Genomic DNA, 27,518 nt, shown 5'->3' on the forward strand with positions numbered 1-27,518 from the left:
CTGTGGCCACCATGCGCCTCTTGCTGCTCCGTGACTGTGGCCACCATGCTGCTCCGTGACTGTGGTCACCATGCTGCTCCGTGACTGTGGCCACCATGCGCCTCTTGCTGCTCCATGACTGTGGCCACCATGCTGCTCCGTGACTGTGGCCACCATGCTGCTCCGTGACTGTGGCCACCATGCGCCTCTTGCTGCTCCGTGACTGTGGCCACCATGCTGCTCCGTGACTGTGGCCACCATGCTGCTCCGTGACTGTGGCCACCATGCTGCTCCGTGATTGTGGCCACCATGCGCCTCTTACTGCTCCGTGACTGTGGCCACTATGCGCCTCTTGCTGCTCCGTGACTGTGGCCACCTTGCTGCTCCGTGACTGTGGCCGTCATGCTGCTCCGTGACTGTGGCCACCATGCTGCTCCGTGACTGTGGCCACCATGCGCCTCTTGCTGCTCCGTGACCGTGGCCACCATGCGCCTCTTGCTGCTCCGTAACTGTGGCCACCATGCTGCTCCGTGACTGTGGCCGCCATGCGCCTCTTGCTGTTCCGTAACTGTGGCCACCATGCGCCTCTTGCTGCTCCGTGACTGTGGCCACCATGCTGCTCCGTGACTGTGGTCACCATGCTGCTCCGTGACTGTGGCCACCATGCTGCTCCGTGACTGTGGTCACCATGCTGCTCCGTGACTGTGGCCACCATGCGCCTCTTGCTGCTCCGTGACTGTGGCCACCATGCGCCTCTTGCTGCTCCGTGACTGTGGCCACCATGCTGCTCCGTGACTGTGGCCACCATGCTGCTCCGTGACTGTGGCCACCATGCTGCTCCGTGACTGTGGCCACCATGCGCCTCTTGCTGCTCCGTGACTGTGGCCACCATGCTGCTCCGTGACTGTGGCCACCAAGCTGCTCCGTGACTGTGGCCACCATGCGCCTCTTGCTGCTCCGTAACTGTGGCCACCATGCTGCTCCGTGACTGTGGCCACCATGCGCCTCTTGCTGCTCCGTGACTGTGGCCACCATGCTGCTCCGTGACTGTGGCCACCATGCTGCTCCGTGACTGTGGCCACCATGCTGCTCCGTGACTGTGGCCACCATGCTGCTCCGTGACTGTGGTCACCATGCTGCTCCGTGACTGTGGCCACCATGCTGCTCCGTGACTGTGGCCACCATGCTGCTCCTTGACTGTGGCCACCATGCGCCTCTTGCTGCTCCGTGACTGTGGCCACCATGCTGCTCCGTGACTGTGGCCACCATGCTGCTCCGTGACTGTGGCCACCATGCTGCTCCGTGATTGTGGCCACCATGCGCCTCTTACTGCTCCGTGACTGTGGCCACTATGCGCCTCTTGCTGCTCCGTGACTGTGGCCACCTTGCTGCTCCGTGACTGTGGCCGTCATGCTGCTCCGTGACTGTGGCCACCATGCTGCTCCGTGACTGTGGCCACCATGCGCCTCTTGCTGCTCCGTGACCGTGGCCACCATGCGCCTCTTGCTGCTCCGTAACTGTGGCCACCATGCTGCTTTGTGACTGTGGCCGCCATGCGCCTCTTGCTGTTCCGTAACTGTGGCCACCATGCGCCTCTTGCTGCTCCGTGACTGTGGCCACCATGCTGCTCCGTGACTGTGGTCACCATGCTGCTCCGTGACTGTGGCCACCATGCTGCTCCGTGACTGTGGTCACCATGCTGCTCCGTGACTGTGGCCACCATGCGCCTCTTGCTGCTCCGTGACTGTGGCCACCATGCGCCTCTTGCTGCTCCGTGACTGTGGCCACCATGCTGCTCCGTGACTGTGGCCACCATGCTGCTCCGTGACTGTGGCCACCATGCTGCTCCGTGACTGTGGCCACCATGCGCCTCTTGCTGCTCCGTGACTGTGGCCACCATGCTGCTCCGTGACTGTGGCCACCAAGCTGCTCCGTGACTGTGGCCACCATGCGCCTCTTGCTGCTCCGTAACTGTGGCCACCATGCTGCTCCGTGACTGTGGCCACCATGCGCCTCTTGCTGCTCCGTGACTGTGGCCACCATGCTGCTCCGTGACTGTGGCCACCATGCTGCTCCGTGACTGTGGCCACCATGCTGCTCCGTGACTGTGGCCACCATGCTGCTCCGTGACTGTGGTCACCATGCTGCTCCGTGACTGTGGCCACCATGCTGCTCCGTGACTGTGGCCACCATGCTGCTCCGTGACTGTGGCCACCATGCTGCTCCGTGACTGTGGCCACCATGCTGCTCCGTGACTGTGGCCACCATGCTGCTCCGTGACTGTGGCCACCATGCTGCTCCGTGACTGTGGTCACCATGCTGCTCCGTGACTGTGGCCACCATGCTGCTCCGTGACTGTGGCCTCCATGCTGCTCCGTGACTGTGGCCACCATGCTGCTCCGTGACTGTGGCCACCATGCTGCTCCGTGACTGTGGCCGCCATGCGCCTCTTGCTGCTCCGTGACTGTGGCCACCATGTTGCTCCGTGACTGTGGCCACCATGTTGCTCCGTGACTGTGGCCACCATGCTGCTCCGTGACTATGGTCACCATGCTGCTCCGTGACTGTGGCCACCATGCTGCTCCGTGACTGTGGCCGCCATGCTGCTCCGTGACTGTGGCCACCATGCTGCTCCGTGACTGTGGCCACCATGCGCCTCTTGCTGCTCCGTAACTGTGGCTACCATGCGCCTCTTGCTGCTCCGTGACTGTGGCCACCATGGTGCTCCGTGACTGTGGCCACCATGCTGCTCCGTGACTGTGGCCACCTTGCTGCTCCGTGACTGTGGCCGTCATGCTGCTCCGTGACTGTGGCCACCATGCTGCTCCGTGACTGTGGCCGCCATGCGCCTCTTGCTGCTCCGTAACTGTGGCCACCATGCTGCTCCGTGACTGTGGCCGCCATGCGCCTCTTGCTGTTCCGTAACTGTGGCCACCATGCTGCTCCGTGACTGTGACCACAATGCGACTCTTGGTGCTCCGTGACTGTGGCCACCATGCTGCTCCATGACTGTGGCCACCATGCTTCTCCGTGACTGTGGAGACCATGCTGCTCCGTGACTGTGGCCACCATGCTGCTCCGTGACTGTGGCCACCATGCTGCTCCGTGACTGTGGCCACCATGCTGCTCCGTGACTGTGGCCACCACGCTGCTCCGTGACTGTGGCCACAATGCGACTCTTGCTGCTCCGTGACTGTGGCCACCATGCGCCTCTTGCTGCTCCATGACTGTGGCCACCATAGTGCTCCGTGACTGTGGCCGCCATGCGCCTCTTGCTGCTCCGTGACTGTGGCCACCATGCTGCTCCGTGACTGTGGCCACCATGCTGCTCCGTGACTGTGGCCACCATGCTGCTCCGTGACTGTGGCCACTATGCTACTCCGTGACTGTGGCCACCATGCTGCTCCGTGACTGTGGCCACCATGCTACTCCGTGACTGTGGCCACCATGCGCCTCTTGCTGCTCCGTAACTGTGGCCACCATGCGCCTCTTGCTGCTCCGTGACTGTGGCCACCATGGTGCTCCGTTACTGTGGCCACCATGCTGCTCCGTGACTGTGGCCACCATGCTGCTCCTTGACTGTGGCCACCTTGCTGCTCCGTGACTGTGGCCGCCATGCGCCTCTTGCTGTTCCGTAACTGTGGCCACCATGCTGCTCCGTGACTGTGGCCACCATGCTGCTCCGTGACTGTGGCCACCTTGCTGCTCCGTGACTGTGGCCGTCATGCTGCTCCGTGACTATGGCCACCATGCTGCTCCGTGACTGTGGCCGCCATGCGCCTCTTGCTGTTCCGTGACCGTGGCCACCATGCGCCTCTTGCTGCTCCGTAACTGTGGCCACCATGCTGCTCCGTGACTGTGGCCGCCATGCGCCTCTTGCTGTTCCGTAACTGTGGCCACCATGCTGCTCCGTGACTGTGGCCACAATGCGACTCTTGGTGCTCCGTGACTGTGGCCACCATGCTGCTAATGACTGTGGCCACCATGCTGCTCCGTGGCTGTGGCCACCATGCTGCTCCGTGACTGTGGCCACCATGCTGCTCCGTGACTGTGGCCACCATGCTGCTCCGTGACTGTGGCCACCATGCTGCTCCGTGACTGTGGCCACCACGCTGCTCTGTGACTGTGGCCACAATGCGACTCTTGCTGCTCCGTGACTGTGGCCACAATGCGACTCTTGCTGCTCCGTGACTGTGGCCACCATGCTGCTCCGTAACTGTAGCCACCATGCGGCTCTTGCTGCTCCATGACTGTGGCCACCATGCTGCTCCGTGACTGTGGCCACAATGCAACTCTTGCTGCTTCGTGACTGTGGCCACCATGCTACTCCGTAACTGTGGCCACCATGCCCCTCTTGCTGTTCCATGACTGTGGCCATCATGTTACTCCGTGACTGTAGCCACCATGCTGTTCCGTGACTGTGGCCACCATGCTGCTCCCTGACTGTGGCCACCCTGCTGCTCCGTGACTGTAGCCACCATGCTGCTCCGTGACTGTGGCCACCATGCTGCTCCGTGACTGTGGCCACAATGCTGCTCCGTGACTGTGGCCACCATGCTGCTCCGTGACTGTGGCCACCATGCTGCTCCGTGACTGTGGCCACCATGCGCCTCTTGCTGCTCCGTGACTGTGGCCACCATGCTGCTCCGTGACTGTGGCCACCATGCTGCTCTGTGACTGTGGCCACCATGCTGCTCCGTGACTGTGGCCACCATGCGCCTTTTGCTGCTCCGTGACTGTGGCCACCATGCTGCTCCATGACTGTGGCCACCATGCTGCTGCGTGACTGTGGCCACCATGCTGCTCCGTGACTGGCCACCATGCTGCTCCGTGACTGTGGCAACAATGCTCCTCCGTGTCTGTGTCCGCCATGCGCCTCTTGCTGCTCTTTGACTGTTGCCACAATGCTGCTCCGTGACTGTGGATGCCATGCGCCTCTTGCTGATCCGTAACTGTGGCCACCATGCTGCTCCGTGACTGTGGCCAATATACTGCTCCGTGACTGTGGCTGCCATGCTGCTCCGTGACTGTGGCCACCATGCTGCTCCGTGACTGTGGCCACCATGCTGCTCCGTGACTGTGGCCACCATGCTGCTCCGTGACTGTGGCCGCCATGCTGCTCCGTGACTGTGGCCGCCATGCTGCTCCGTGACTGTGGCCACCATGCTGCTCCGTGACAGTGGCCGCCATGCTGCTCCGTGACTGTTGCCGCCATGCTGCTCCGTGACTGTGGCCACCATGCTGCTCCGTGACTGTGCCCCCATGCTGCTCCGTGACTGTGGCCGCCATGCTGCTCTGTAACTGTGGCCGCAATGCTACTCCGTGACTGTGGCCCCCATGCTGCTACGTGACTGTGGCCACCATGCTGCTCCGTGACTCTGGCCCCCATGGTGCTACGTGACTGTGGCCACCATGCTGCTACGTGACTGTGGCCACCATGCTGCTACGTGACTGTGGCCACCATGCTGCTCCGTGACTGTGGCTACCGTGCTGCTCCGTGACTGTGGCCCCCATGCTGCTACGTAACTGTGGTCACCATGCTGCTCCGTGACTGTGGCCGCCATGCTGCTCCGTGACTGTGGCCACCATGGTGCTCCGTGTCTGTCGCCACCATGCAGCTCCGTGACTGTGGGCCTCGTAGCCTGGTGGATAGCGCGCAGGACTCGTAATTCTGTGGCGCGGGTTCGATTCCCGCACGAGGCAGAAACAAATGGGCAAAGTTTCTTTCACCCTGAATGCCCCTGTTACCTAGCAGTAAATAGGTACCTGGGAGTTAGTCAGCTGTCACGGGCTGCTTCCTGGGGGTGGAGGCCTGGTCGAGGACCGGGCCGCGGGGACACTAAAGCCCCGAAATCATCTCAAGATAACCTCAAGATAACCATGCTGCTCTGTAACTGTGGCCGCAATGCTACTCCGTGACTGTGGCTCCCATGCTGCTACGTGACTGTGGCCACAATGCTGCTCCGTGACTGTGGCCCCCATGCTGCTACGTGACTGTGGCCACCATGCTGCTCCGTGACTGTGGCCCCCATGCTGCTACGTGACTGTGGCCACCATGCTGCTACGTGACTGTGGCCACCATGCTGCTCCGTGACTGTGGCTACCATGCTGCTCCGTGACTGTGGCCCCCATGCTGCTACGTGACTGTGGCCACCATGCTGCTACGTGACTGTGGCCACCATGCTGCTCCGTGACTGTGGCTACCATGCTGCTCCGTGACTGTGGCCCCCATGCTGCTCCGTGACTGTGGCCACCATGCTGCTCCGTGACTGCGGCCGCCATGCGCCTCTTGCTGCTCCGTAACTGTGACCACCATGCACCTCTTGCTGCTCCGTGACTGTAGCCACCATGCTGCTCCGTGACTGTGGCCACCACGCTGCTCCGTGACTGTGGCCACCATGCTGCTCCGTGACTGTTGCAACCACGCTGCTCCGTGACTGTGGCCCCCATGCTGCTAGGTGAATGTGGCCACCATGATGCTCCGTGTCTGTGGCCGCCATATCATAAGATATTTAGGAGAATGGTATAACAGAAAACAACAACTCGAATCAACCTCTCCCATAAAACTATCACAAATCCACTATGAGCTCCCAGAATAGAACAAATGGAAGAATAATTCAAAATATAACTTCCAGTGATGTGAAACCGACAGCTCCTGACCAAAGATTGGAATTCAATATTTACTACAAGACAAAAGGGACTGCTGATTTAATACTAAAGAACAGCCTCAATAAACAATACAACCCTCTCCAGAACACAAACATGTATCTCAGCGTTCTCCCCTTGTTACCGAACCAGTATTTACCAGGATTTTTTTTTTCCCTAAATCTTAAACTTATCCAATTTATACCCATTGTTTCGTGTTCTTTCTCGTGTTGATACTTTCAATCGGCTATTAATATCCCCCTTTGTCATGTCCATTCATTCACCCCTCTATCATGTCACCTCTATTTCTTCGCCTTTCTAGATAATGTAATTTGAGCTTTGTCCATCTTTCTTCGGAGACTGCTTATTGAGTATTGGGCAAAATAAAAAATGAAAACCCACTATCATCCATTTGTATGAAAACAGTCCTCCGTCAGGCATGGTGACTTCAATGCGATTTCAGTACTAATCCAATATTGCTGCATAAATGCATAAATGTATATGCACGTGCATAAATATATAAGCACATCTCACATTCGCTCAAAAAGCATGCCTCGCACACCTTACTGTAGCATATAACAAATCAAAATACTCATTCAGTGATCATATGGACTACATTGAGTAAAAGCAAGTCTCTCATGTTTTGAAATAAGGCCTTCTGCAGTTACCTGCTTTTCTGACGTCATCATCCCAAATGCGCTGTAAGACCCCAATGAGCTTCCAGCCAACGTGGTAAATGCGGCCCTAGGAGGTTCACACATAAGTGCGAACTCTTAATCACTCCCAATACATCACCAGTACTCTGTGCTTCACAAGAGACGATATTCAGTTACCTTTGCTCGTATTTTCGCTCATTGCTCATATGTTCTGTTATTCATTTCATAAACCTTATCAAACCATCCTAACCTAACTTATTATATAACAAACAAATTCTACATTCTACAGACCAGTTGTTGTTGTTTAGTGACATCACGAAAAGCGACCTCAGTATAGGCATAGGGTGTTATTAGCAATTAGCATATAAGTGTTAAGGTATCACAGCACCTGACTGTTCAAACTATGTGTGACGTCACCAGATGACCAATGCGGCCTTTAGCGTCCTACTAGCATATGTACTTTTTTCTTATGTTATTATTAAAAAATGGCTATACTATCCATCACCACCTAACCTAATCAGAGGTTTAAGAATATACATTTTAATTATCCACAACTGTAATCATTATTCGGTGATAAGTGCAAACGTATAACAGCAACCCAAATGTCATACCGCTATTTTTGCAGAATCGTACATCTGGCAGCATTGTAGGTGAGCTGAACATAAGAATAAAGGTAACTGCAGAAGTCCTATTAGCCCATACGAGGCAGCTCCTATATATCGCCACCCAATCTCATTCATATTCATGTCCACCCTATGCTTAAAACAACCAAGGGATCCCACTTAAAGTATTAGTTTACAATAATAGTTTTAATAAATAGCTCTCATTCTAGTTTTATACACAACAGCAATTATGAAACCCTATAGCTAGATATCGTACTATAATCCACAAGTAGTTCCCACATCTGGCAGTACAGCGGATTAGTAGCTGTGTTCATAGGCTAGTCAACTGCCCTCACATCTATCAAATAGCTATCCATATGTCGCACCTCAGTTCATCCAGCTAGCAACTCAGCTGGATGCTAGCCACTATATTCATAGGCTAATCATTTCTACACCTCAAAAAATCCTAGTCTTGCTACGCAAATCAGGTAACTTGTTTCTAAACCAACACTCGCAAATACATGCATACATACCTACACATACGCCACAACCCATACATTCATAGAGAATTGCCTAGTTTTTTGCCACCATTTCCCCATTAATCAGATGTAATTTATGCCATACACAGAAAATACAGCATTTACACAGCAAATATGCCATTTAAGCACAAAATATATTATTTACACTCAAAATATACCATCACATAAAAATATGACATTTACATACGAAATATGTCAGTTGCACACAAAAATATACCATTTACACAATATTGCATGTACACTCAGAGTATGACATTTACACAAAGTATGGTATTTGCACAAATATATCAAAATGCTTAGGCATTTAGACAATCAAAAAAATGTGCTTTCGCTAAAATTACATAATTTCACATACATAATTTTCACAAAATACGCACACATTGTCTCATAAACCAAAATACACTTACACCATTAGGATCTATTTTTTTCAGATTACATAGCTTACACAAAATACACAATTTGCACACAAAAATACAGTTGCACCAGTTCCACTTCAACAAATTAAAAATACGACTTGCATAAATTCACTATTAGCACAAAAATTATTATAAAACATGGACAATTATTACACAATTTGTGTAATTATTATACATCTTTGCACAATTAATACAAGTCCTAGTCCTAGAACAAGTCTATCAGTCCTAGAACACATACATCTGTAGGTAATCCAGCCTACGACTGTAACCCTATACTTCAGTATTAGTACTCCTCGGCACAAGAATGGCAAACAATCACTCACCTTTCACTACGTCTTGCACGCTAATGACAACCAAACACTCTATCAACTCCCTACAAGTAATCAACCAGAACTTCCCTTCCACATCTGGAAGTTCACTACCCTGATCTCTTCAGGTTCTTCCGGGTTTAACTACCAGGATCCTCTGCAGCTCCTCCAGGCTGCTACACCATGAAGTCTTCCTTGAGCGACTATGGTGCTTCACCACTTCTGCTAGGGTCCTCCACAGCTCTCTTGGCTGCTACACCATGAAGTTCCCTCGAGCAACTATGGTGCTTCACCACCTCTACAGAAGCACGTGACACTCCTCTTCACTGCTTCTCCTCACAGCTCGAGGTCCTCTCTTCCACTACCTTGGAGTCTCATTAACTACTCCCTCTGTGCTGGCTTCGAAGTTCTCAGCAACTTCTTCCCCAAAGACAAACCCGCAACCCATTGACACTCCAATAAAAATGTTTCCCCTTAAACACGTAAACAAAAATAACCAAACAATATGTTTGCCTCCAACATCTATCTGCTCTCTACATACTGTGAGAGTGGACGCCCCCGTTTTGGGCTGGTCCATGCTCCGCTTTGCCCGGCGGTCCTCACTCACTCTGGGAGGGTCCTCCCCCGTCAGGAGCTGGGCTCCCTCAGTCACCTGCCAGCGCTCAGAGGAGACGGACGTCGTTTCGTCCTCCCGGACATTCCTCCCTCTCCACTCTCTTATTTTAGGCCTTCTGCCTTATCAAAACATGTCTAACTTATCAATAAACATTGCTACTGTCGCTGGGCACACAACCAACTACAAGTAATCGCTATAGACTGGCTTAAAATCGTGCTTACCACAGATTGTTTAGTCGAGGGCGCTCCTCCCTCTGACGGAGTCTGGTCAGGGCACTCCCACGGCCCACGATAATGTCTCTGGGCGGCTTAATAAACACTCCTCGCTGTCCAGGACTTAAGACCACAACGATCCCAGCTCGATTCCACAGCTGGAACGTCTGCACACTTCTCTCTTGGAGATATAACACTACGGGTTCCTTTCTGACGGGAGCTCAAACGGAGCGCGGCTTTCCCCCCCTGCGATGTCTGGCCTCAAGTGAGGTCAAAGCCCTCCAGAAGCGAGCCTCACGCCTCCAGCAAATTATCCACATCTCCTAACCAGTCATTTATCTGTTTTCTTATTCACTGCCCATAATCTCAAATTGTTTATTAAATCCAACCAACTATTTTACATCTGTGTTATCACCTCTATATTTCCTAGACCCTCTAGTCAGGTCAGGCTTGATAAAATAATTCTCAAAGGGGAGACTCGTTTTTTCGGCTGCCTGGGATCATAACACTGGCTTAATAGAATTCTACGACCAGGTAACAAAGATTAAGCAAGGAAGAGAGGGCTGGGCGGACTGCATTTTTTTGGATTGTCGGAAAGCCTTTGACACAGTACCGCATAAGAGGCTGGTACATAAGCTGGAGAGACAGGCAGGTGTAGCTGGAAAGGTGCTCCAGTGGATAAGGAAGTACCTAAGCAATAGGAAGCAGAGAGTTACAGTGAGGGGTGAGACCTCAGATTGGCATGAAGTCACCAGTGGAGTCCCACGGGGCTCTGTACTCGGTCCTATCTTGTTTCTGATATATGTAAATGATCTCTCGGAGGGTATCGATTCATTTCTCTCAATGTTTGCGGACGATGCCAAAATTATGAGAAGGATTAAGACAGAAGCGGACTGTTTGAGGCTTCAAGAAGACCTAGACAAGCTGAAGGAATGGTCGAACAAATGGTTGTTAGAATTTAACCCAACCAAATGTAATGTAATGAAGATAAGTGTAGGGAGCAGGAGGCCAGATACAAGGTATCATCTGGGAGAGGAAATTCTTCAGGAGTCAGAGAAAGAAAAAGACTTGGGGGTTGATATCACGCCAGACCTGTCTCCTGCAGCACATATCAAGAGGATAACATCAGCGGCATATGCCAGGCTGGCCAACATACGAATGGCATTCAGAAACTTGTGTAAAGAATCATTCAGAACTTTGTATACCGCATATGTCAGGCCAATCCTGAAGTATGCAGCCCCAGCATGGAGCCCATATCTAGTCAAGGATAAGACTAAACTGGAAAAGGTTCAAAGGTTTGCCACCAGACTAGTACCCGAGCTGAGAGGTATGAGCTACGAGGAGAGACTACGGGAATTAAACCTCACTTCGCTGGACGACAGAAGAGTTAGGGGGGACATGATCACCACATTCAAGATTCTGAAGGGAATTGATAGGGTAGATAAAGACAGGCTATTTAACACAAGGGGCACACGCACAAGGGGACACAGGTGGAAACTGAGTGCCTAAATGAGCCATAGAGATATTAGAAAGAACTTTTTTAGTGTCAGAGTGGTTGACAAATGGATTGCATTAGGAAGTGATGTGGTGGAGGCTGACTCCATACACAGTTTCAAGTGGAGATATGATAGAGCCCAATAGGCTCAGGAATCTGTACACCTGTTGATTGACGGTTGAGAGGCGGGACCAAAGAGCCAGAGCTCAACCCCCACAAGCACAACTAGGTGGAAACAACTAGGTGAGTACACACACACACACACACACACACAGGAAATGGGACAGGAGTCATTGCTGTAAACAACCGATAGCTAGAAAGGCGGGATCCAAGAGTCAATGCTCGATCCTGCAAGCACATATAGGTGAGCACATATAGGTGAGTACACACACACACACACACACACACACATACACATATTTATATGTGTGTGTGTGTGTGTGTGTGTAAGTATATATATATATATATATATATATATATATATATATATATATATATATATATATATATATATATATATATATATATATATATATATATATATATATATATATATATATATATATATATATATATATACATATATAAGTATATTTTGGTAGCAGTCTTTCCTGTAGACATATATTATTAAATATGACCGAAAAAGTAAGATTAATAATTCTAACACGAATTTTCTCAATCTTTCGTACATTACGCTTCACTGTTGGAGGTAAATCAAAAATCACTTCTCCAAAATTCATTTTTATTTCTAGTCTGACGCGACACGGGCGCGTTTCGTAAAACTTATTACATTTTCAAAGACTTCACAAATACACAACTGATTAGAACTTACGTCTCTCTGATATTATATCTACATTTGAGTGAGGTGGGAAGGATGATGTGGCATTAACACAAGACAGAACAGGGGATATTAATAGGGTATTAAAAGTATCAACACAAGACAGAACAGAAAACAATGGGTATTGAATAGAAGTGTTTGTAGAAAGCCTATTGGTCCATATTTCTTGATGCTTCTATATTGGAGCGAAGTCTTGAGGTGGGTAGAATATAGTTGTGCAATAATTGGCTGTTAATTGCTGGTGTTGACTTCTTGATGTGTAGTGCCTCGCAAACGTCAAGCCGCCTGCTATCGCTGTATCTATCGATGATTTCTGTGTTGTTTACTAGGATTTCTCTGGCGATGGTTTGGTTATGGGAAGAGATTATATGTTCCTTAATGGAGCCCTGTTGCTTATGCATCGTTAAACGCCTAGAAAGAGATGCTGTTGTCTTGCCTATATACTGGGTTTTTTGGAGCTTACAGTCCCCAAGTGGGCATTTGAAGGCATAGACGACGTTAGTCTCTTTCAAAGCGTTCTGTTTTGTGTCTGGAGAGTTTCTCATGAGTAGGCTGGCCGTTTTTCTGGTTTTATAGTAAATCGTCAGTTGTATCCTCTGATTTTTGTCTGTAGGGATAACGTTTCTATTAACAATATCTTTCAGGACCCTTTCCTCCGTTTTATGAGCTGTGGAAAAGAAGTTCCTGTAAAATAGTCTAATAGGGGGTATAGGTGTTGTGTTAGTTGTCTCTTCAGAGGTTGCATGGCTTTTCACTTTCCTTCTTATGATGTCTTCGATGAAACCATTGGAGAAGCCGTTATTGACTAGAACCTGCCTTACCCTACAGAGTTCTTCGTCGACTTGCTTCCATTCTGAGCTGTGGCTGAGAGCACGGTCGACGTATGCGTTAACAACACTCCTCTTGTACCTGTCGGGGCAGTCGCTGTTGGCATTTAGGCACATTCCTATGTTTGTTTCCTTAGTGTAGACTGCAGTGTGGAAACCTCCGCCCTTTTCCATGACTGTTACATCTAGAAAAGGCAGCTTCCCATCCTTTTCCGTCTCGTAAGTGAAACGCAGCACGGAACTCTGCTCAAATGCCTCCTTCAGCTCCTGCAGATGTCTGACATCAGGTACCTGTGTAAAAATGTCGTCAACATACCTGCAGTATATGGCCGGTTTCAAGTTCATGTCGACTAAGACTTTTTGCTCGATGGTACCCATGTAGAAGTTTGCAAACAGGACACCTAGGGGAGAACCCATGGCGACCCCATCTACTTGCTTATACATGTGCCCATCCGGGCTCAAGAAGGGTGCCTCTTTAGTACAAGCTTGGAGTAGTTTCCTCAGAATACTTTCTGGCATGTCAAGAGGAGTACAGGCTGGATCACGATACACTCTGTCGGCTATCATTCCGATTGTCTCGTCCACAGGTACGTTGGTAAACAGCGATTCTACGTCCAACGAGGCTCTTATCCCTGTGGCCCGTGTGCCCCGCAGTAAGTCCACAAATTCCTTTGGAGACTTCAGGCTGAAGGCGCAAGGAACATAAGGAGTCAGCAGGCCGTTGAGTCGCTTCGCCAGTCTGTACGTGGGTGTGGGTATCTGGCTAATGATTGGCCGAAGTGGGTTTCCAGGCTTGTGCGTCTTGACATTTCCATACGCATATCCAGGTTTATATTCCCCAATGATCTTTGGCAGGTGGAGTCCGGATTTCTTGGCGTTCACAGTTTCGATCAGTTTGTTGACCTTTGCTCATGAACATCATACTCTCTGACCAAACTAAGTTCCAAAGGGTAACGAAGGACACTACAGCCGAATTAAAAGCAAAGGTCAACAAACTGATCGAAACTGTGAACGCCAAGAAATCCGGACTCCACCTGCCAAAGATCATTGGGGAATATAAACCTGGATATGCGTATGGAAATGTCAAGACGCACAAGCCTGGAAACCCACTTCGGCCAATCATTAGCCAGATACCCACACCCACGTACAGACTGGCGAAGCGACTCAACGGCCTGCTGACTCCTTATGTTCCTTGCGCCTTCAGCCTGAAGTCTCCAAAGGAATTTGTGGACTTACTGCGGGGCACACGGGCCACAGGGATAAGAGCCTCGTTGGACGTAGAATCGCTGTTTACCAACATACCTGTGGACGAGACAATCGGAATGATCGCCGACAGAGTGTATCGTGATCCAGCCTGTACTCCTCTTGACATGCCAGAAAGTATTCTGAGGAAACTACTCCAAGCTTGTACTAAAGAGGCACCCTTCTTGAGCCCGGATGGGCACATGTATAAGCAAGTAGATGGGGTCGCCATGGGTTCTCCCCTAGGTGTCCTGTTTGCAAACTTCTACATGGGTACCATCGAGCAAAAAGTCTTAGTCGACATGAACTTGAAACCGGCCATATACTGCAGGTATGTTGACGACATTTTTACACAGGTACCTGATGTCAGACATCTGCAGGAGCTGAAGGAGGCATTTGAGCAGAGTTCCGTGCTGCGTTTCACTTACGAGATGGAAAAGGATGGGAAGCTGCCCTTTCTAGATGTAACAGTCATGGAAAAGAGCGGAGGTTTCCACACTGCAGTCTACACTAAGGAAACGAATATAGGAATGTGCCTAAATGCCAACAGCGACTGCCCAGACAGGTACAAGAGGAGTGTTGTTAACGCATATGTTGACCGTGCTCTCAGCCACAGCTCAGAATGGAAGCAAGTCGACGAAGAATTCTGTAGGGTAAGGCAGGTCCTAGTCAACAACGGCTTCTCCAATGGTTTCGTCGAAGACATCATAAGAAGGAAAGTGAAACGCCATGCAACCTCTGAAGAGACAACTAACACAACACCTATACCCCCTATTAGACTATTTTACAGGAACTTCTTTTCCACAGCTCATAAAACGGAGGAAAGGGTCCTGAAAGATATTGTTAATAGAAACGTTATCCCTACAGACAAAAATCAGAGGATACAACTGACGATTTACTATAAAACCAGAAAATCGGCCAGCCTACTCATGAGAAACTCTCCAGACACAAAACAGAACGCTTTAAAAGAGACTAACGTCGTCTATGCCTTCAAATACCCTCTTGAGGACTGTAAGCTCCAAAAAACCCAGTATATAGGCAAGAGAACAACATCTCTTTCTAGGCGTTTAACGATGCATAAGCAACAGGGCTCCATTAAGGAACATAACCTCTTCCCACAACCAAACCATCGCCAGAGAAATCCTAGTAAACAACAAAGAAATCATCGATAGATACAGCGATAGCAGGCGGCTTGACGTTTGCGAGGCACTACACATCAAGAAGTCAACACCAGCAATCAACAGCCAATTAATGCACAACTATATTCTACCCACCTCAAGACTCCGCTCCAATATAGAAGCATCAAGAAATATGGACCAATAGGCTTTCTACAATCACTTCTATTCAATACCCATTGTTTCGTGTTCTGTCTTGTGTTTAGGAATTGAATACTCTATTAATGCCACCTCACCCCATCCACCTCTCTCAAATGTAGATATAAAATCGGAGATGCATAAGTTCTATTCAGTTGTGTATTTGTAAACTAAAGTCTTTGAAAATGTAATAAGTTTTACGAAACGCGCTCGTGTCACGTCAGACTAGAAATAAAAATGAATTTTGGAGAATTGATTTTTGATTTACCTCCAACAGTGAAAAGAAATGTACGAAAGATTGAGAAAATTCGTGTTAGAATTATTAATCTTTCTTTTTCGGTCATATTTAATAATATATATATATATATATATATATATATATATATATATATATATATATATATATATATATATATATATATATATATATATATATATATTTATATATATATATATATATATATATATATATATATATATATATATGTACATATATATATATATATATATATATATATATATATATATATATATATATATATATATATATATATATATATATATATATATATATATATATATATATACACATAGGTTCGTGGAGTAATTAGAGCGAGGGAGAGAGCCTGGTGGTGAGAGGGATTACGGATATAATCCCCGTGTAATCCATCGTTCGGTGTGACACAAACACCATCGCGTTCGCCAATCAAATCCACATTTTTTAATTAACCTTCGGATTATCCAGGTAAGACGAACGTCAGTAAATCCGCATTTGTGTTCCTGCTCCTCCAAGCTGCCCACACCTTCCCACACCTCCCACAAGATGCCCACACCTCCCCCAAGCTGCCCACACCTTCCCACACCTCCCACAAGCTGCCCACACCTTCCCACACCTCCCACAAGCTGCCCACACCTTCCCACACCTCCCACAAGCTGCCCACACCTTCCCACACCTCCCACAAGCTGCCCACTCCTTCCCTCACCTCCCCCAAGCTGCCCCACACCTTCCCACACCTCCCCAAGCTGCCCACACCTTCCCACACCTCCCACAAGCTGCCCACACCTTCCCTCACCTCCCCCAAGCTGCCCACACCTTCCCACACCTCCCACAAGCTGCCCACACCTTCCCACACCTCCCCCAAGCTGCCCACACCTTCCCACACCTCCCCCAAGCTGCCCACACCTTCCCTCACCTCCCACAAGCTGCCCACACCTTCCCTCACCTCCTCCAAGCTGTCCACACCTTCCCACACCTCCCACAAGCTGTCTACACCTTCCGACACCTCCCACAAGCTGCCCACACCTTACCTCACCTTCCCCAAGCTGCCCACACCTTCCCTCACCTCCCACAAGCTGCCCACTCCTTCCCTCACCTCCCACAAGCTGCCCACACCTTCCCACACCTCCCCCAAGCTGCCCACACCTTCCCACACCTCCCCCAAGCTGCCCACACCTTCCCTCACCTCCCACAAGCTGCCCACACCTTCCCTCACCTCCTCCAAGCTGTCCACACCTTCCCACACCTCCCACAAGCTGTCCACACCTTCCCACACCTCCCACAAGCTGCCCACACCTTACCTCACCTTCCCCAAGCTGCCCACACCTTCCCTCACCTCCCACAAGCTGCCCACTCCTTCCCTCACCTCCCACAAGCTGCCCACACCTTCCCACACCTCCCACGAGCTTTCCACACCTTCCCACACCTCCCACAAGCTGCCCACACCTTCCCTCACCTCCCACAAGCTGCCCACACCTTCCCTCACCTCCTCCAAGCTGTCCACACCTTCCCACACCTCCCACAAGCTGTCCACACCTTCCCACACCTCCCACAAGCTGCCCACACCTTCCCTCACCTCCCACAAGCTGCCCACACCTTCCCTCTCCTCCTCCAAGCTGTCCACACCTTCCCACACCTCCCACAAGCTGTCCACACCTTCCCACACCTCCCACAAGCTGCTCACACCTTACCTCACCTTCCCCAAACTGCCCACACCTTCCCTCACCTCCCACAAGCTGCCCACACCTTCCGTCACCTCCCACAAGCTGCCCACACCTTCCCACACCTCCCACGAGCTTTCCACACCTTCCCACACCTCCCACAAGCTGCCCACACCTTCCCACACCTCCCCCAAGCTGCCCACACCTTCCCACACCTCCCACAAGCTGCCCGCCCCTTCCCACACCTCCCACAAACTGCCCACACCTTCCCACGCCTTCCACAAGCTGTCCACATCTTCCCACACCTCCTCCAAGCTGCCCAAACCTTCCCACACCTCCCACAAGCTGCCCACACCTTCCCACACCTCCCACAAGCTGCCCACACCTTCCCACACCTACCCAAAGCTGTCCACACCTTCCCCAAGCTGCCCACACCTTCCCACTCCTTCCCCAAGTTGCCCACACCTTCCCTCACCTCCTCACAACCATCATCACCAACACAACCATCAACACCAACACAACCATCAACACCAACACAACCATCAACACCAAAACAACCATCATCACAACAAAACCATCATCACCAACACAACCATCAACACCAACACAACCATCAACACCAACACAACCATCACTACCAACACAACCATCAACACCAACACAACCATCAACACAACACAACCATCATCACCAACACAAGCATCATCACCAACACAACCATCAACACCAACACAACCATCATCACCAACACAACCATCAACACCAACACAACCATCATCACCAACACAACCATCAACACCAACACAACCATCAACACCAACACAACCATCAACACCAAAACAACCATCATCACAACAAAACCATCAACACCAACACAACCATCATCACCAACACAACCATCAACACCAACACAACCATCAACACAACACAACCATCATCACCAACACAAGCATCATCACCAACACAACCATCAACACCAACACAACCATCATCACCAACACAACCATCAACACCAACACAACCATCATCACCAACACAACCATCAACACCAACACAACCATCAACACAACCATCAACACCAAAACAACCATCATCACAACAAAACCATCAACACCAACACAACCATCATCACCAACACAACCATCAACACCAACACAACCATCAACACCAACACAACCATCAACACCAACACAACCATCAACACCAACACAACCATCAACACCAACACAACCATCAACACCAACACAACCATCAACACCAACACAACCATCAACACCAACACAACCATCAACACCAACACAACCATCAACACCAACACAACCATCATCACCAACACAACCATCATCACCAACACAACCATCATCACCAACACAATCATCAACACAACACAACTATCAACACAACACAACCATCATCACCAACACAACCATCAACACCAACACAACCATCAACACCAACACAATCATCAACACCAACACAACCATCAACACTAACACAACCATCATCACTAACACAATCATCAACACTAACACAATCATCAACACCAACACAACCATCAACATAACACAACCATCAACACCAACATAACCATCATCACAACACAACCATCAACACAACACAACCATCAACACAACACAACCATCAACACCAACACAACCATCATCACCAACACAATCATCAACACCAACACAACCATCATCACCAACACAACCATCAACACCAACACAACCATCATCACAACACAACCATCATCACCAACACAACCATCAACACCAACACAATCATCAACACAACACAACAATCATCACCAACACAACCATCAACACCAACACAACCATCATCACCAACACAACCATCAACACAACACAACCATCATCACCAACACAACCATCAACACCAACACAACCATCAACACCAACACAACCATCATCACCAAGACAACCATCATCACCAACACAACCATCAACACCAACACAACCATCAACACCAACACAACCATCATCACCAACACAACCATCATCACCAACACAACCATCAACACAACACAACAATCATCACCAACACAACCATCAACACCAACACAACCATCATCACCAACACAACCATCAACACAACAAAACCATCATCACAACACAACCATCATCACCAACACAACCATCATCACAACACAACCATCATTACCAACACAACCATCAACACCAACACAACCATCATCACAACACAACCATCATCACAACACAACCATCATCACAACACAACCATCATCACAACACAACCATCAACACCAACACAACCATCACCACCAACACAACCATCAACACCAACACAGCCATCAACACAAACACAACCATCATCACCAACACAACCATCAACACCAACACAACCATCAACTCCAACACAACCATCAACACAACACAACCATCATCTCAACACAACCATCATCACAACACAACCATCATCACAACACAACCATCATCACCAACACATCCATCAACACCAACACAACCATCAACACCAACACAACCATCAACACCAACACAACCATCAACACAACACAACCATCATCACAACACAACCATCATCACAACACAACCATCATCACCAACACATCCATCAACACCAACACAACCATCAACACCAACACAACCATCAACACCAACACAACCATCAACACAACACAACAATCATCACCAACACAACCATCATCACCAACACAACCATCAACACCAACACAACCATCATCACAACACAACCATCAACACCAACACAACCATCAACACCAACACCAACACAACCATCAACACCAACACAACCATCATCACAGTTTTCGGCGTGAAGGCATTGAGTAGATCTAGACAACACATGAAGTTTCAAGCTAAACTTTCTAATATGCTGCACTCACCTGAGGTCTATAGAAGAAGAACGAAATCTGATTATGTATATTGGTTCTACAAGGTAGCCAACTCCATCAAAATATTAAATATGTACCCAACTCGACTAATGATTAATCAGCCAATTACTCCATGGGATAACTGGGATCTATCAGTTGATTTTGTAAATGCGCCCAAGAAAGATAGTGTGCACACTACATTGTTAAAACAGTTAACACTGAAAAGCATCACTGAAAGTACTCAGAGTATGGGTAACGATGTTTATCAGTGCTATACCGACGGCTCTGTAGAAGAAGGTGGACGATGTACCGGATGTGCATGTAACATATATGAACAATCTTCTCTCGTACATACAGCAATGAAGCGCGTCAATGACTGGGCAAGTACAACTCAAACCGAACTTGCAGGCATATACCTTGCCACTGAATTTTTAAAAGACAAAGGCAGTGGACTTATATACTGTGACTCGCAGAGTGCACTCCTGGCATTGAACGCACATAGTAGTGACACCCAGAAAATAGTCAGTGATATTCGAATGAATGTTTTAGCTGCCAAAGAAAACAGATTTGAGATTAAATTCCTATGGATACCATCACATGTTGGCATCTCAAGGCATGACACTGTTGATATGCTTGCTAAGTCAGCTTGCAGAAAACCAGTGGTAGAAATTGATATGGGTGTTTCATTAGCAGTGACAAAGAGAATACTTAAACAAATATCTAATGAAAATCTCACCGACCTAACAAATTCTCAAAGACCTGAAAGTTGTAGCATTAAATATTATGATAGATATCGTGAGGAGACATTCACATATGGGACTAATAGAACAAGAACCCGGCAAGGTGATGTTATAGTGGCCAGAATACGCCTGGGATATAGACGTATCTGGCAGCTTTCTCAAAACCCAAATGTCGAGTACACAATGTGTCAACTTTGTGAAAGAGAAAACATGCACTCTCTTGAACATTATATTGTAGAATGTCTAATACTGACTGACTTTCGCCCTCCTGGGCTAAGGTATGCTGAACTCTGTAGTTACTATATGAGTACTGGAACACTTGATGATATATTGGACTTGTATCCAAAATTGACCATGTAATGTATCAATCATACAATGTATGTATGTGATGTAACTATATAACCTGAGCTTGTAAAAGCACCTTCATCACCTTCAGTGATTAAGTGCTTAATTGCACACTAGTTTCTTTATCAGCTACCTCACCCTGTCAGGGTAAATGAGACAAATGTATGTGAATGCATGTATGTGTGTATATATGTATGTGTATGTGTGTGTGTGTATGTATATGTATGGGTATAAAGCAAATATGGAAGCTGATCAGAATTACATTTCACCTTTGTGAATGTACATTAATGACACTATGTAAAAGACACATCTAATACTTTATGTAGGGCGTACGTAAATCTGTGTATCTTTGTATTTACGTATGTAGGTTAGCTTAGCATTTTAAAAGCACCGAATCACCTTCTGTGGTTGAGTGTTCAATAAACCCCTGAACTATATGTTTAACACATCTCTAACCCTGTCCATGGAGGACAGAAGAAAATGTATATATGTTGGTTAGCATTGTAAATGTGTGGCCACGTCTGTGGTAGAAAATAATAAAAAAAAAAAAAAAAAAAAAAAATCATCACAACACAACCATCATCACCAATATAACCATCAACACCAACACAACCATCATCACAACACAACCCTCAACACCAACACAACCATCATCACAACACAACCATCATCACAACACAACCATCAACACCAACACAACCATCAACACCAACACAACCCTCAACACCAACACAACCATCATCACAACACAACCATCATCACAACACAACCATCATCACAACACAACCATCATCACCAACACAACCATCATCACAACACAACCATCATCACAACACAACCATCATCACAACACAACCATCATCACCAACACAACCATCATCACAACATAACCATCATCACAACATAACCATCATCACAACATATCCATCAACACCAACACAGCCATCAACTCCAACACAACCATCATCACCAACACAACCATCAACACCAAGACGACCATCAACACCAATACAACCATCAACAGCAACACAATCATCAACACCAACACAACCATCATCACAACCATCATCACAACACAACCATCAACACCATCACAACCATCATCACAACACAACTATCATCACAACACAACCATCAACACCAACACAACCATCATCACCAACACAACCATCAACACCAACACAACCATCAATCACAACACAACCATCAACACCAACACACCCATCAACACCAACACAACCATCATCACAACACAACCATCATCACAACACAACCATCAACACCAACACAACCAGCAACACCAACACAACCATCAACACCAACACAACCATCAACACCAACACAACCATCAACACCAACACAACCATCAACACCAACACAACCATCAACACCAACACAACCATCAACACCAACACAACCATCAACACCAACACAACCATCATCACCAACACAACCATCATCACAACACAACTATCAACACCAACACAACCATCATCACCAACACAACCATCAACACCCACACAACCATCAACACAACACAACCATCAACACCAACACAACCATCATCACCAACACAACCATCATCAAAACACAACCATCAACACCAACACAACCATCAACACCAACACAACCATCAACACAACACAACCATCAACACCAACACAACCATCAACACCAACACAACCATCAACACAACACAACCATCAACACCAACACAACCATCATCACCAACACACCCATCAACACCCACACAACCATCAACACAACACAACCATCAACACCAACACAACCATCATCACCAACACAACCATCATCAAAACACAACCATCAACACCAACACAACCATCAACACCAACACAACCATCAACACCAACACAACCATCAACACCAACACAACCATCAACACAACACAACCATCAACACCAACACAACCATCAACACCAACACAACCATCAACACAACACAACCATCAACACCAACACAACCATCATCACAACACAACCATCAACACCAACACAACCATCAACACCATCATAACCATCAACACCAACACAACCATCAACACAACACAACCATCATCACCAACACAACCATCAACACCAACACAACCATCAACACAACACAACCATCAACACCAACACAACCATCAACACCAACACAACCATCAACACAACACAACTCTCAACACCAACACAACCATCATCACAACACAACCATCAACACCAACACAACCATCATCACCAACACAACCATCAACACCAACACAACCTTCAACACAACACAACCATCATCACCAACACAACCATCAACACCAACACAACCATCAACACCACCACAACCATCATCACCAACACAACCATCAACACCAACACAACCATCAACACCAACACAACCATCAACACCAACACAACCATCAACACCAGCACAACCATCAACACCAACACAACCATCATCACAACACAACCATCAACACCAACACAACTATCAACACCAACACAACCATCAACACCAACACAATCATCAACACAACACAACCATATCACCAACACAACCATCAACACAACACAACAATCAACACCAACACAACCATCAACACCAATACAACCATCAACACCAACACAACCATCAACACCAACACAACCATCATCACAACCATCATCACAACACAACCATCAACACAACACAACCATCAACACCAACACAACCATCATCACAACACAACCATCAACACCAACACAACCATCATCACCAACACAACCATCAACACCAACACAACCATCAACACAACACAACCATCATCACCAACACAACCATCATCACAACACAACCATCAAAACCAACACAACCATCAACACAACAAAACCATCAACACCAACACAACCATCATCACCAACACAACCATCATCACAACACAACCATCAACACCAACACAACCATCAACACCAACACAACCATCAACACCAACACAACCATCATCACAACACAACCATCAACACCAACACAACCATCAACACCAACACAACCATCAACACCAACACAACCATCATCACCAACACAACCATCATCACCAACACAACCATCAACACAAACACAACCATCATCACCACCACAACCATCATCACAACACAACTATCAACACCAACACAACCATCAACACCAACACAACCATCATCACCAACACAACCATCAACACCAACACAACCATCAACACCAACACAACCATCAACACCAACACAACCATCATCACAACACAACCATCAACACCAACACAACCATCAACACCAACACAACCATCAACACCAACACAACCATCATCACCAACACAACCATCATCACCAACACAACCATCAACACAAACACAACCATCATCACCACCACAACCATCATCACAATACAACTATCAACACCAACACAACCATCAACACCAACACAACCATCATCACCAACATAACCATCAACACCAACACAACCATCAACACCAACACAACCATCAACACCAACACAGCCATCAACACCAACACAACCATCAACACCAACACAACCATCAACACCACCACAACCATCAACACAACATAACCATCATCACAACACAACCATCAACAAAACATAACCATCAACACCAACACAACAACCATCACAACACAACCATCATCACCAACACAACCATCAACACAAACACAACCATCAACACCAACACAACCATCAACACAACACATCCATCATCACCAACACAACCATCAACACCAACACAACCATCATCACCAACACAACCATCAACACCAACACAACCATCAACACCAACACAACCATCAACAGCAACACAACCATCAACACCAACAACCATCATCACAACACAACCATCAACACCAACACAACCATCAACTCCAACACATCCATCAACACCAACACAACCATCAACACAACACAACCATCAACACCAACACAACCATCAACACCAACACAACCATCAACAACAACACAACCATCATCACCAACACAACCTTCATCACAACACAACCATCATCACCAACACAACCATCATCACCAACACAATCATCATCACCAACACAACCATCATCACCAACACAACCATCAACACCAACATAACTATCAACACCAACACAACCATCAACACAACACAACCGTCAACATCAACTCAACCATCAACACCAACACAACCATCATCACCAACACAACTATCAACACCAACACAACCATCAACACCAACACAACCATCAACAGCAACCCAACCATCAACACCAACACAACCATCATCACAACACAACCATCAACACCAACACAACCATCAACACCAACACAACCATCAACACCAACACAACCATCAACACCAACACAACCATCAACACCAACACAACCATCATCACCAACACAACTATCAACACCAACACAACCATCATCACCAACACAACCATCATCACCAACACAATCATCAACACAACACAACCATCATCACCAACACAACCATCATCACAACACAACCATCAACACCAACACAACCATCAACACCAACACAACCATCATCACCAACACAACCATCATTACAACACAACCATCAACACCAACACAACCATCAACACCAACACAATCGTCATCACCAACACAACCATCATCACCAACACAACCATCATCAAAACACAACCATCAACACCAACACAACCATCAACACCAACACAACCATCAACACCAACACAACCATCAACACCAACACAACCATCAACACAACACAACCATCAACACCAACACAACCATCAACACCAACACAACCATCAACACCAACACAACCATCAACACAACACAACCATCAACACCAACACAACCATCAACACCAACACAACCATCAACACAACACAACCATCAACACCAACACAACCATCATCACAACACAACCATCAACACCAACACAACCATCAACACCATCATAACCATCAACACCAACACAACCATCAACACAACACAACAATCATCACCAACACAACCATCAACACCAACACAACCATCAACACAACACAACCATCAACACCAACACAACCATCAACACCAACACAACCATCAACACAACACAACTCTCAACACCAACACAACCATCATCACAACACAACCATCAACACCAACACAACCATCATCACCAACACAACCATCAACACCAACACAACCTTCAACACAACACAACCATCATCACCAACACAACCATCAACACCAACACAACCATCAACACCACCACAACCATCATCACCAACACAACCATCAACACCAACACAACCATCAACACCAACACAACCATCAACACCAACACAACCATCAACACCAACACAACCATCAACACCAACACAACCATCATCACAACACAACCATCAACACCAACACAACTATCAACACCAACACAACCATCAACACCAACACAATCATCAACACAACACAACCATATCACCAACACAACCATCAACACAACACAACAATCAACACCAACACAACCATCAACACCAATACAACCATCAACACCAACACAACCATCAACACCAACACAACCATCATCACAACCATCATCACAACACAACCATCAACACAACACAACCATCAACACCAACACAACCATCATCACAACACAACCATCAACACCAACACAACCATCATCACCAACACAACCATCAACACCAACACAACCATCAACACAACACAACCATCATCACCAACACAACCATCATCACAACACAACCATCAAAACCAACACAACCATCAACACAACAAAACCATCAACACCAACACAACCATCATCACCAACACAACCATCATCACAACACAACCATCAACACCAACACAACCATCAACACCAACACAACCATCAACACCAACACAACCATCATCACAACACAACCATCAACACCAACACAACCATCAA

At 47.7% G+C, this 27,518-nt stretch overlaps 1 protein-coding gene across 1 annotated transcript in view; it reads left to right on the forward strand.

The window, feature by feature from the left end:
* Positions 1 to 7,318: 7,318 nt before the first annotated feature.
* The window catches only part of LOC138370138 (mucin-2-like), a 130,145-nt gene continuing 109,945 nt past the window's right edge, over positions 7,319 to 27,518 (forward strand). Inside the window, exons 1-2 of the mRNA XM_069334128.1 lie at positions 7,319 to 7,325; positions 16,434 to 18,080. Of these exons, the coding sequence (XP_069190229.1) occupies positions 7,319 to 7,325; positions 16,434 to 18,080 (1,654 nt within the window). The remainder of the gene's footprint in view (positions 7,326 to 16,433; positions 18,081 to 27,518) is intronic.

This window comes from Procambarus clarkii, chromosome 31, assembly GCF_040958095.1.
Source record: "Procambarus clarkii isolate CNS0578487 chromosome 31, FALCON_Pclarkii_2.0, whole genome shotgun sequence".
NCBI classification, from domain to species: Eukaryota; Metazoa; Arthropoda; class Malacostraca; order Decapoda; family Cambaridae; genus Procambarus; species Procambarus clarkii.